Consider the following 12,315-nt stretch of genomic DNA (forward strand, 5'->3'; position numbering starts at 1 on the left):
AGCCTCTATGTTGAAAGTCTGATTGCTTGAGTCCCAGTATTTTTCAATTTCTCCTGCATTCCGGTACCTGTTCCCAAAGGCATGAATATAAAAAGAAGTGTGTTCTTTCTCAGTGCTGAGATGTCCTATCCAGCTGTACTTACCTTCTGTGGTTAGTAGAGGCAGTAATTTTCCCCTAAAGTTAAACTGTAACCACAGAACAAGTGTGTCTTTGAGAACTGGAGCAAAATGTGCCGTCTGTATTTCTCCAGTGAGAGCTGAGGTAACACTGACTTTATTCATTAAACCCTCTCCAGACCTGGAGTAAATGCAGCTGCACAGTTGACGTGGAAAGCCATCACACGTGACATAACGTGACCAGTCATCATTCTAGATAAGGCAAGTTGCAGAGGTGAAGTTTACAGGATCACGCAGAGTCCCAGGACTGCTGTTTATATAGATAAAAAAATGTGCAATTGTCACTTTTATAAGAGTTATCCATGAACACTAAGCTATTTCAAACCACCACTCTCAGAATGCAAGACCTTTACAAGAAGCTTTTGTGAAGCCTTTCATAACTGTGTATAATTAAATAGAGGAATCAGCTGGAACAGCAATTAAAACACACACACACACACACACACACACACACACACACACACACACACACACACACACACACACACACACAGGAATGGGGATTAAACAGGTGAATAAAGAAGTCAAACAGTAATGGATTTTACTTACTTTACTTTTGATCCTGTGTGATGGACTTGTGATCTTGTAACTGTCTCCATTTCCATCATTAACAGAAAGCCATTTTTCAAAATTTACATTGTTTGCTTGCCCTGAGTTTATTCAATGGCTGAGAATAAACATGTAGCAGCAGACTGAGTTCCAGGTGATCAACATTGTGTGCATTAAGTGATTTTCATGCCGATTTATAACAACAAAAAAAAGGACCAAGAACAAAATGTTATTAATATCAATTACACAGGCTACATTAGCAATAAGATGTAAGGAAGACTACAGCATATGAGTGCTAGCTTGTTTGTATGCTATCTGTGCAGTGTGCTGGTAAAGCGAGGGTTAGGTAGACCACATTGTTGGGAGCAGGTACTACCCACTGTGGTCCAGGAACCGGCTGAACCCTATTTGATTTGAAAAAAAAAAAAAGTATTTCCCACTTGAAAAATAGTAGTGTGTAAGAAACAGAATATTTATTTCACTTGTTTAAATTCAACTTAACATTCTTAAAGTGAGAAAAGTCTAAAGGTTTTATCTGGACAGTTGGAGGTGATTGAAGAAGCCATCACAATATGTAATGAGACAGTAGCTTTTACTGTCTGATTTTACTGCTGTCTTTCTGTTCCATGAAAGCTTCGCTAACATTCCTTTTTACTATTGTTGAATTACAAGTCAAGACTCGAGATCAACTACAGTGTCATTAAACACCCCTTATATTTGTAAGATCAAGGGCAGAAATTGTTGTCCTTCCTTGATAAAGGGGTTTTTGCTAGTTATAGGGCGCCAGCTAGTGTACACTTTGGATAAATGCATGTTGAATCCCTCTGGTTTGAGGTGCTCACTGAAAATGCTTTCCCACATTTAAGAACAAGACCACATTCTGCAATAGATTACCTCTCAAGTAGAAATACACTTCATAGAACACTCCAGCTAATTTGATGTATGAAATCACTTGCTCCATCAATGCTGTAAGTATCTGCAAACTTACTTATATCCTACTACATTAGACTATAAGAGTTGGTCCAGCTGCCTAAACGCAAGATGCTCCAGGTAATAACAGCCAGAGTGGTCCTCCATGCTCTGCAGTTTACCACTAAACAAGCTGACTGAATCTCAACCAAATAGAGTAACAAATTAAACACGTTGAACAATTCTGCACCCTTCTAAAGGGAACATTTAGTATCCAAGTCACTCCACACATTCATATATTAACTCAATGAATGAGTGGAGGCAAACTCATGAAGCAGGACCATCACTTAGGCCTGGTCATGGATTAACTTTAGCCTTGGACTAAACAGCCATTGAAAATTCTAGGTTAGTCTTAATTTGGGTCTGGCCCATAGATTAACTTAAATTTCATTCCACAATAAAGTTAAATGCAATATAATATAATATAATGGACATGGCTGGACAAGAAATAAATAACACTATAATAAACATCTAATATGATCTAATATAATGGCTATGGCCAGAGCTGCCCTTTCACAGAGGTGATTTTTTTTGTTGTTGATTTTATTGAATGTGATGTTAACATACATTTTTCATACTTCCCAGCATCCATTTCTAGTTGTCTGCTTTTCTTTCAAGAACATTAGCTGGATGATATGCCACTGTGTACACACATCCAGCTAATCCATTGGAAAAACACTCTACATGAACAATGATGTATATTTCTCCACACTCTCACTCCTTTATGTCACTTTCCACAAATGTAAATCTTTCAATCATTTTTTATTCTTCTGCTGTCATATCTTACAGAGTGAAAAATGTTTACAGAGTGATAAAAATGTTTTCAGGTATAAGTGGTAATGCTCAGAGTACACCAGTGGCATAATTACACTGATTGGACATGCCCCCCCCACACGTTACACTGATCGGACACGCCCCCACACGTTACACTGATTGGACACGCCCTCCACACGCATGTTGCACTGATCGGACACGCCCCCAAAGTGATTTGACCACAGTAATGTTGTGGTAGTCATGGTGGAGCTCTTGTAATAAAAACAATACTTATTAATTTACAAAAACTGTCTTATGTGCTGAGAAGGAAAATCTGTATATGGCAAAATCAAAAATAACCAAGAGATCTGAGTAGAAAATAAATTGTTACATGCACCTGTCACCACAAACAAACAGAGGGTTAGGTGTGGGGTTTAGATTAGGGTTAGCTTTTCAGCTTCCAATCTTTAAAAATACTAATAGGACAACATCATGTTAGTATTTCCATAAAATAAAAAGACAACATGAACAAGGATATGTATTTGGGAGTCGATAAGAGTGAAAGAGAGAGAGAGAGAGAGAGAGAGAGAGTGCGAGCGAATAAGGGGTGTGTTTTTTTCTCTCTAGCTTATGATTTTAGAAAATTGCTGTTTAAAAAAAATTCTGAAACTCTCTCTAAGTGCGACATCTCTCCAGCGGATAAACTGTGCTTGTTTTCAAGGTTATCGTTTGGACCATTCATTGTAATTGCTTAATTGATCAATTTAATTAATTATTTAATTTCCACCACAGCACTTGCCAGTGGAGGCCTGAGGGGTGGAGTCTTGTAGGTCCACTCCTGGCCGGCCCCGCCCACTGGTCCCAACACCACCTTGAGGCTCATTCTTGGGCAGTTTCTTAGCTAGAGGAGAACAAAGCATCCATAGTTACCAACCATGCAGGTGCTGTATTGACATGATGAATGGTCATGCATTTTATCTGAATCTGTAGGCTTACACACAGGGGGAAGAGTATAACTGCAGAGTACAGCTGCACACTATATACTTTGTTCATCATTATCAGGATATTGGCATTAACAAAGTAAATCACTTTAATTATAATCATGATATTGGCTTCTGCAATTTTAATATCACAGTGACTGCAATATCTAAATGACCCCTTTCCAATTTCCAGTTTTGAGTTTTAAGCATTCTGGTCAAGCTCAAATATTCAACTTGAGCGTTCTGATTGGATAATCATGGTATTCCCACAGCACAATGCAAATATAATTATATTGCAATGAATTACATCACATTTATTATATTGCAGTATACTGGATATCACAACCACAACATGCAGCTACATACTATTTTTGAATTCTTTTTTTATTTTTATTTTTTATTTTATTTTATAGCAATATTTATCAAAAAAGTCAAAGCCAAACTGTAAAGCCAAACTGCAGAGCATTTTATTTCTCAACCTATGGTTAATTATCGCCTTGATCATTGCCCCATTTCAGACGAAGTTTTGTGAGAGATTATCCTAAGATGGTTCTAAACACTGGTGTGCTCATCCCTGCATATGTAAAGAAAAATGTAATAAAACTGATATGTTAAAACAAATGCTGTATTATATATAATACAGTTATGAACTTATACATGTTCTATAGTGTTTAAAATAAAACACGAACAAAAGATGTCATGGAGTATATATGGGTTAGTAGGGGTGGGTATTGATGCTGCATTTGGAACACGTCTCTCAATAATAATCTTTCACTTCTGGGTACAGTCAGTAGCATAAGGGGAGAGTGTGTTAGCATTACCGATGGCCATGAAGATCTCATTAACGTTTACTGCAGTTTTGGCAGACGTCTCCATGAACAGCAGGCTGTTGTCATCAGCGTACGCCTGGGCCTCCTGTTTGGATCAGCATCACAACATTCGACAGATGTGTGGTCAGGATACAAGAAAGGCAACAAAATCAAATGATTGATTGCTTCAATCCCACATAGCTGAGGAACCTATCCTCACACACACTCCCGCACATGCACCCGTGCCTGCACACACATGAAAGTCGACGGCGCGCTTGCTGGCAAGGTCAGCCTTGTTCCCTGCCAGGGCAATGACGATGGTGGAGCTCGCCTGTCTCTGCAGCTCCTTCACCCAGTTCTTCGCTCGCATGAATGTGTCCTGAAATCACACCCACATGACATTCAGTCACAGTGCACCACAGCACCCTTCTTCTCTCAGTAAGCCTTCAGCTGGTCAGCTGTGAAATATGAGCCCTACCTCAGTGCCAGTGTGTGACAGGACACAAGCTCCCAATGAGGCTACAATAAGCTCAATGTTGGGAGCTGAGAATTATTTTCAGCATAACCAAACATGACATGTCATCAAACCATAACATGCCACTAAGGGCTTAATTTTAGGGGAACCCTGACTGAAACCAGCTTCTGCAAATCAACCCAAAGAAAACAAAAAAGGTATATGATCGGTTTTCTACATATATACTAATCAAGTGACTAGAGCTAAGAGAGATATATACATGATATATGGCTATGAGAAAATGTTTCTGATTTTGGATTTCTGCATGAATATCATAGTAACTGATGGACAGTTGTGTGAATGTCCAGGATAATGACCTTTTATCTAAGGACAGGTGTTTAGATCAGGCCAGGTGTGGATTTGACAAAGCTTAGCTGTTCCTCACAATACAGTTCAAAAGATTTCAGGGTATTTTCACAGAACAGAAAGAGAACTTTCACATGTTAAAGAGGGACTTCCCATGAGTCGACAGCCATCAAACCATTAAGCACTATTATGATTCTTCTTAATTGTGTTACAAACGTCATTGCAAAGATTCATCACAAACAACACACAAGTCACAAACAACCTTAGAGTAGCGTGACCTGAAAACATCCCTTGCATTTAGAAAAAAATGCTGATGACGTCTGTGTTCATGATGCCATCATGTGAAAAACACTGATATTGTCTGTGTTCAGGAATTTATCATGCACTAACTGCTGATAATGTCAGTGTTCATAAATTTATCATGTGATAGCCACTGATGTCTGTTCATGAAGCAGTCATGTAAAAACCATTGAACAAAAGTCCAACAAGGCGATCCACATCACTACCGTTTGGTGAACTAATGCAATAAAAAGGTTTTGGTAATTCCATAATTTTTGGAAATACTGTATTTTAGAGTAGTCAAGTATTGACCCCAGTCCCAGTGAAATGCTATGCACTCATTTGTAGAAGACCATACAAACACAACAGGCCAAAATTTCTCATAACACTGCACAGATAGGTCAGCAGCTATAAAAAGAATTTGACTGAGGTTATAGTTATTAAATAAAGTAAACTTCACAAATGTTTTCCCATTAGTGACCCTAACTGATGAAACCACTAATTATTTTGAATTTGATGAAGGCCACATTTAGGAGGCATTCAAGCTACATGTCACTTGCATGTAGGTTGAAACACCCCTGACCTCTGCAGTGCAACAGGACTACATACTGCTACCGCTCTCTCATGAAAATACCACACTCACCCTCCTATGAATGGTCCCTTTTTCCTTCAAGCTCAGGTCCTCTACCAGAGACCTGGGAGCTTGAGTATCCTGCAAAATATCTTGGCTGTTCCCAGGACTGCAGTCTTCTGGACGGCGATCTCAGTTGGTGTTCCTGTGATCTGCAGAAGTAATTTGCCCAGTTTGGGGGTCACAGCCCCTAGTGCTCCAATTACTACAAGACCCACTGCTTTCACCTTCCACATCTTTTCCAGCTCTACACTGGTACAAGATGAGAGTTCGAAACAAGAGAGAGTCAATCCTGCTAGGACGTCACCCAGATCAACGAGATTCGCGTTGGATTGTTATGAAAAGTGGGTAACTGGAACAAATACAAGACACTCATGGACAAGAGTGGAGAATGGAGAACTGTTGAAATGCTACTAGACAAGCAACCTCAGTGTGAAAGGGTATATGCAGGGGATGTGGGAACTATGGATGGTTCAAAACCCAACATGTAGACCAACACAGATACAACTCAGCTCAGTGTTCCTACAGCCTGCACAACAGCCAACTCCTATCACAACTTGAGAATGACAAGGTTCAACACATATGTTACAGGACGGGGAAGCCAGGATGACAGGTCAGAGGGGAGATATCATCATCATCATCATCATCATCATCCACAACATCCTGACATTGGGAACCAAGACCCAATGAACCCATGCACCAAGCTCAACACCAGAGCTGTTGACCTGATAAGTATCAAGATGCTTGGCTACAAGATGAACATCAATAAAAGACAGAACCCTCCAAGGAGGAGGAGGTTGGAGGCCAAGGTAAGGGCAACAAAGAGAGAATTTAGCTAGCTATCAGAAATGCAGAAAGGTGTGAAGGAGCCCCCCCGCGAATGGAGCAGTTCCATCCAACTACCAGTCAATAACCTGCCTCTGCACAACATGGAAGCTCTTGTCAGGCATCAAGTCAGTTACTAAGATGAGCAGGCTGGAATAAGGTCCTAAAATGTGTGAATATTCTGGAACAACATTAACAGTTCTTTACTGAATGGGGTTGTGGAAGACGACACACAGAGGCCAACTTCTGGATTATAACATGACAACATCAGAATGTCATTTGGACTGTATAAATGTGGCTGCATTGCTATAGTGAGAGAGAAGTTAGCTAGAAGTGAGGGAATCGTACTACCAGTAGGCAACATAACAGATGTTGAGAGCAGCTACAAGTACACTGGAATCCCACAGCTACAGCCAAATACCCACAAAGATTGAGGCAATTCCTAAGAAGTCATCTGAATGTGAAGAACAAAATCTGATTCATCAACACCTATGCTCTCCCAGTCATCAGACACACCACTGACATAATAAACTGTCCAAAGGAGAAGACAGAAGCCACTGACATCAAGACAAGCAAACTTACAATGCAAGAAGTATTTATCATCATGAATCAAGCACTCAGAGTGTACACTAAGCAGAAGGAGGGGGGGCAGAGGACTAGGGAGCGCCAGAGCCACTATCCAGGATGAAACATCCAAGATCCAGGAGCACACCAGGCTGATGGCCCCAAGTAATGAAGTGCTTAGCAAGTACTTCCGACAGCAGAAACTCAAGGATGGCAATGAGGAGGAGCAGGAACCATCACGGGAGGTTAAACCCTTGCACAGTATATACCGCCGACAAATAGTGTAAAAGGTTGAAATGGAGAAATCCTTCCAACGGCTGAAAAAGACTGGACTGAAAGACAGCAGGGAGGCACTATACATGGCAGCACAGGCAACAAGCTCTGGATACGAGATCAATAGAGGTTGGGATCTACCAAATCAGGCAGGACCCCAGATGCAGCCTGTGCAAAGAGACCCCAGACACAATCCAGCACTTAATGGTGGGATGCAAGATGCTGGCAGGCAGAGCACATATGGAAGGCCATAACCAAGTGGTTGGAATAGTTTACAGAAACAACTGTGCTGAATACAGGTTGGATGGTCCAAAGTCAAAGTGGGATACACCCCGAAGGTGGTGGAGAATGACCAAAATCCTGTGGGAGTTCCAGATACAGACTGACAAAATGGCTAACCAACCGGAACAGTAGTTATGGACAAACAGCAGAAGAGAGCCGTAGTGATAGATGTAGCAATCCCATGCAATATCAATAACATGAACATGAAAAGCTTGAAAAAATTCCAAGGGCTGAGAGAAGAGCTGGAAAAGATGTGGAAGGTGAAGGAAACAGTGGTTCCAATATTAAATGGAGAACAGGAGCTGTGACCCCCAAACTGTGCAAATTACTTCTGCAGATCCCAGGAACATCATCAGAGATCTGTCCAGAAGGACGTACTCCTGAGAACAGCTAAAAATACTATGCAGGGCCCTCAAGCGTGGCCATGTGTTAAAGTGCATGTGAGTGTTTTCTTACTGTGTTAGTGATGTCGTAGACTATGATGGCAGCCTGGGCACCTCTGTAGTACATGGGGGCCAGACTGTGGTAGCGCTCCTGGCCAGCTGTGTCCCAAATCTCAAACTTCACTGTCGTGTCATCCAAGCATACTGTCTGTGTGAGGAATGCAGCTAAACACAAAGCAGCAAAGCAACAGTTCAGATTAGAGTGGCTGCAACTCCTCACTCCTTCCTTACAGCCATCATCATACATTTTTGTTAACTTACCTTCTGAATACACAAGATAATCTACCACAATGAAACATGATTATAATAACTATATCCATATAATAAATATGTAACATTTTCAGTCATAGTAGTCATAATGAAATACGCATTAAAATTGTCATTTCCATTACATCTCCAAAGAGTTTTTTGCATTTTCAGTTATAACATAGAGGGTTTTATTCCTTGATAAGTTAGATTTTAAATAACTTATCATCATTGCTGCTGCATGTATTGCTTTACTCAGTAAACCACTGCTCATTTTCACATTGTTTTATACTGTATCTATCTGAATCAGTAACAGTCCCAACAGGTGTAAAGTCTAACTGAATCAATCAATAATATTCCCACCAGGTGTGAAGTCTAACTGAATGAATAACATTCCCAGCAGGTGTGAAGTGAGTGCTCCACACATACAAACCTCCTATGGTGCTTTCCTGGTACTCGTGGAACTGGCCCTTGACGAAGCGCAGCACCAGACTGGACTTGCCCACGGCCGACTCGCCCAGAAGCACCAGTTTGAACTGGCAGATTTTGTTCCCTGCAGTTGGCCCGTTGGGTCGACCTGCCATGGTGCCTGAGGAGACACTCGAGCCGGGCCACAGGGACACCAAGAAACAACAAAGAACTAGAGTCCTTTAGGTATGCTGGTCAGACTGATGTAGCCTGGAGCCCTCTGGGTTAAACTGGATGGGTGGCTCTGTCTGGCCAGATGCAGGCCAACACTCCTGTACTCAATGGAAAGAAAGTGAATAATTCAGAGGAATCAAGATAAGTACAGTTAGGGTTAGGCAGGTAAATTAGGACTAGGATTAGAGGTTATGTAGATAACTATATGGATCTCAAACCCAAAAACCCAAAACCAAGCATACACGTATACAGCTAGATACAAGACAGAGGCCACAGAGCAACATAACCAGTACCCAATACTCTAGCCCTAACCCTAGTACCATAATCCTAGCACACTGCCGTACAGATTTCAGTTAGCTATCCCCTTCTCTGGGAAAAAAAAAATGATAATGGATTGTGTGACAGTGTAATGATTCCAAATTCACAGTCAAAACTGAATGGCCCAGCATGGACTACAGTTAGTTTAATCCAGAGCATTATACATTTGACTCCACAAGCACAGCCCTCGTCCTCGTCTAATACAAGAGAATTATAGTTGTGTAAACTGCTTCAACAAATATAATACATTACAAAGAAAGGATTTTAACCATGAAATAATTAAAATGTGTTCATTTTTTAGAAAGAGGCAAAGGCTTATATAACAGAAATTATTCAGATATCAAATGAGTGCAAAAGACCTTAAGACTAGTCTGAAAGACTATAAAACTGGTCTGAAATAGCTGCATGTGCACAAAGCACAGGCCTTGCACAGACACTTTCATGCTCTCTGTAATAAAATATAAAAGATTATAAACTTTACTGGCTAGACAGTTGAAGATGAAACATTTTGACTGGCCATTAGCAAATCTGTGAATAGTTAATGTGGGAAATGCAATGCACTTAAAAATATACTCTAGAGTTCTCTGTTCATATGTGCATAATCAATGATAGTATCAGTCTTCTATGTAGGAGGCAAAAACATGTTCAAGTCAGTGTTACATAATGTAAAAGCCTTGTTTTGGTCCATGATGGAGGGGGAGTTATCTTAAACTTTGCTGGTCTGATTTACATTACCTTTGTATTTAATCTTACATATTGTAATAAATATGTTATAAATCCAGACCTTCCCAGCTAAATTCAGGGCCAGGACAGGGCTTTACATTGTGTATGCATCTGGCAACTTTCAACTATTTTTAATTATTGTTGTTTTTTTAATTAACTGTACATATGCAAAAAGCATCTTATTTACTATGTACTGAAGGTTTTTTGCAGTGCACTGAATACAAAGTTGCCCGGAAAAAGTTTTGGAGAGTCAATCCTTCTTTCACTAATGACAAAAGAAACAGTGATGGACTACATTTTTATCATCAACACTGATATGACAGACACTGGTGTAACTTGAACTACATTCAGGAACAATATTAAAAACACCCCGCAAAGTCATACACCAAAGATCGGAGAATCACTGGATGGTCGCATTTCTGCGGGAACGCCCTTTAGGACAGTAGTTTCTACTGCCTTTATCGTTTCGTTTTGTCGGACGGACGTATATCAGGAATACGTACACAAATATGAGGAACTGAAGAGGGTTAAAACAAGACTACTGCTCACTTGACCGCTGACAGGTCGAAAATGAAACTAATTAATGCAGAAACAAATACTTGCTCTAACTCTCGAGATCACGCGCGTGATTGCAGCTTATTTAGCAGCCATAGTCGACTGAAGCGAAATATGTGGGTTTGAAATGTTTAATCAAGTTAGCTACTAAGCTGCAGAGAAAAGGTAGCTAGCACAACGACCTGAAACCTGTCCTCAACCTAGACTAAAACATATACTCGGAATGTGCCATTTATCTACGATTCCAGCAACAACATAAACAAAGAGGAATACCAACATAAACTTTTTAGATTATTACAAGTAAGACAGTGGGATAGCTAACTACTTCTTATTCCTGAAATAACCTGAGTTCCTTATTACGCCCAGTCCAGTTCCTTAGTGATAGTCCTGTTACAGCTACATTAAACGTTACCAAATAATTTCTCAGTCATTACACGAATCCAACATACACGAATAATACGCCAGTGACAAGCAACGACAAGCACTTAGATAAGTGTGCTGGTTAAACTGGTCAAATAAGCGGACTGGTCCTCACACGTTACTTGTGCCAACTCTCCACAACGTTAGCAGGCGTTCTAGGATCATTATCAGCACACACATCAATATCACACACCTTTGCGACGAAATTATTTAAGCAATCAAAAATATCTTCCTCGCGTACACAGATTAAGATGTCCGACTTGCTTACTTGCTCCTTGCGCCTTCTTAAATTATGAGCGGTTTCGGCGTTTCTCGGCCTTCTCTTCCGTCTCAAGTAACCTACTTCCGGATACGGGAACTTAGGAGATCGTTAAGATCGCGATCAAAAATGGTGTTACCTAGGCAACAGCACACGTCAACTTTTACGACAACCCAATCGGGATAAATCAGGTCAGTCACAATTGCAAAAACGCATACATGCCGAGCAAGAAGATACTCTTTATCACATTATAAATAAAATAAAGCTTATTACGCGGTAAAACGACTAGTAATGAAATAAATTGTCATTATTATGAAAATATATCTCGTTATAACGAAATAGACATTCTAGTAAAAACAAAATAATTGATATCGTTCTTACAATATGCTGTTTTTACCACATATTAACCAGATTTTGACATTGGTATTTACTGACACGGTTGACCGAATTAATGAAGCTTCATCATGCTGTATGTGTCTATTTATTGTCTATTTATGGTCTACTTTAAAATGCAATGATTCTGTTGTTTCTGTGGAACTTGTGTTCTGTTCTGTTGTTTCTGTGGGAATAAAAATTGGAAGAGGAGTGAGATAAGGCGATATAAACCACGAGTGGATCTCAGGATCGTTTCTATCTGCCTGTGAAGCACATAGAAAATATTAATACCAAATGTATTCTTGTACGTAAAACATGTATAAAAATGTATTGTTGAGCCACGTGCTCCAGGGTAACTGCTTGTTTAACTACACCCCCGTAACGAATTCAAGTAACAAAACTGTTTTAATCTAGCACTGCACC

The 12,315-nt window shown here is 40.1% G+C and overlaps 1 protein-coding gene across 3 annotated transcripts; it reads right to left on the bottom strand.

Annotated features, from left to right (window-relative positions):
* Positions 1-2,438: 2,438 nt before the first annotated feature.
* LOC113581775 (ras-related protein Rab-5C-like) lies at positions 2,439-11,646 on the bottom strand. 3 transcript variants are annotated; one of them, XM_027017171.3, is made up of 6 exons: positions 11,527-11,646; positions 9,034-9,340; positions 8,368-8,519; positions 4,494-4,616; positions 4,250-4,343; positions 2,439-3,349 (listed from the first exon to the last, which is right to left on the bottom strand). In XM_027017171.3, exons 2-6 carry the CDS (start codon positions 9,182-9,184, stop codon positions 3,225-3,227), a joined length of 645 nt encoding a protein of 214 aa, XP_026872972.1. In that variant the 5' UTR covers positions 9,185-9,340; positions 11,527-11,646; the 3' UTR covers positions 2,439-3,224. The 3 variants fall into 3 exon arrangements, with proteins under 3 accessions (XP_026872972.1, XP_026872981.1, XP_026872963.1); XM_027017180.3 differs by having other exon boundaries at positions 11,500-11,610; XM_027017162.3 differs by having other exon boundaries at positions 11,452-11,608.
* Positions 11,647-12,315: the final 669 nt, after the last annotated feature.

Source organism: Electrophorus electricus, chromosome 15 (assembly GCF_041902795.1).
Source record: "Electrophorus electricus isolate QZ-2024a chromosome 15, ASM4190279v1, whole genome shotgun sequence".
Taxonomy (NCBI): domain Eukaryota; kingdom Metazoa; phylum Chordata; class Actinopteri; order Gymnotiformes; family Gymnotidae; genus Electrophorus; species Electrophorus electricus.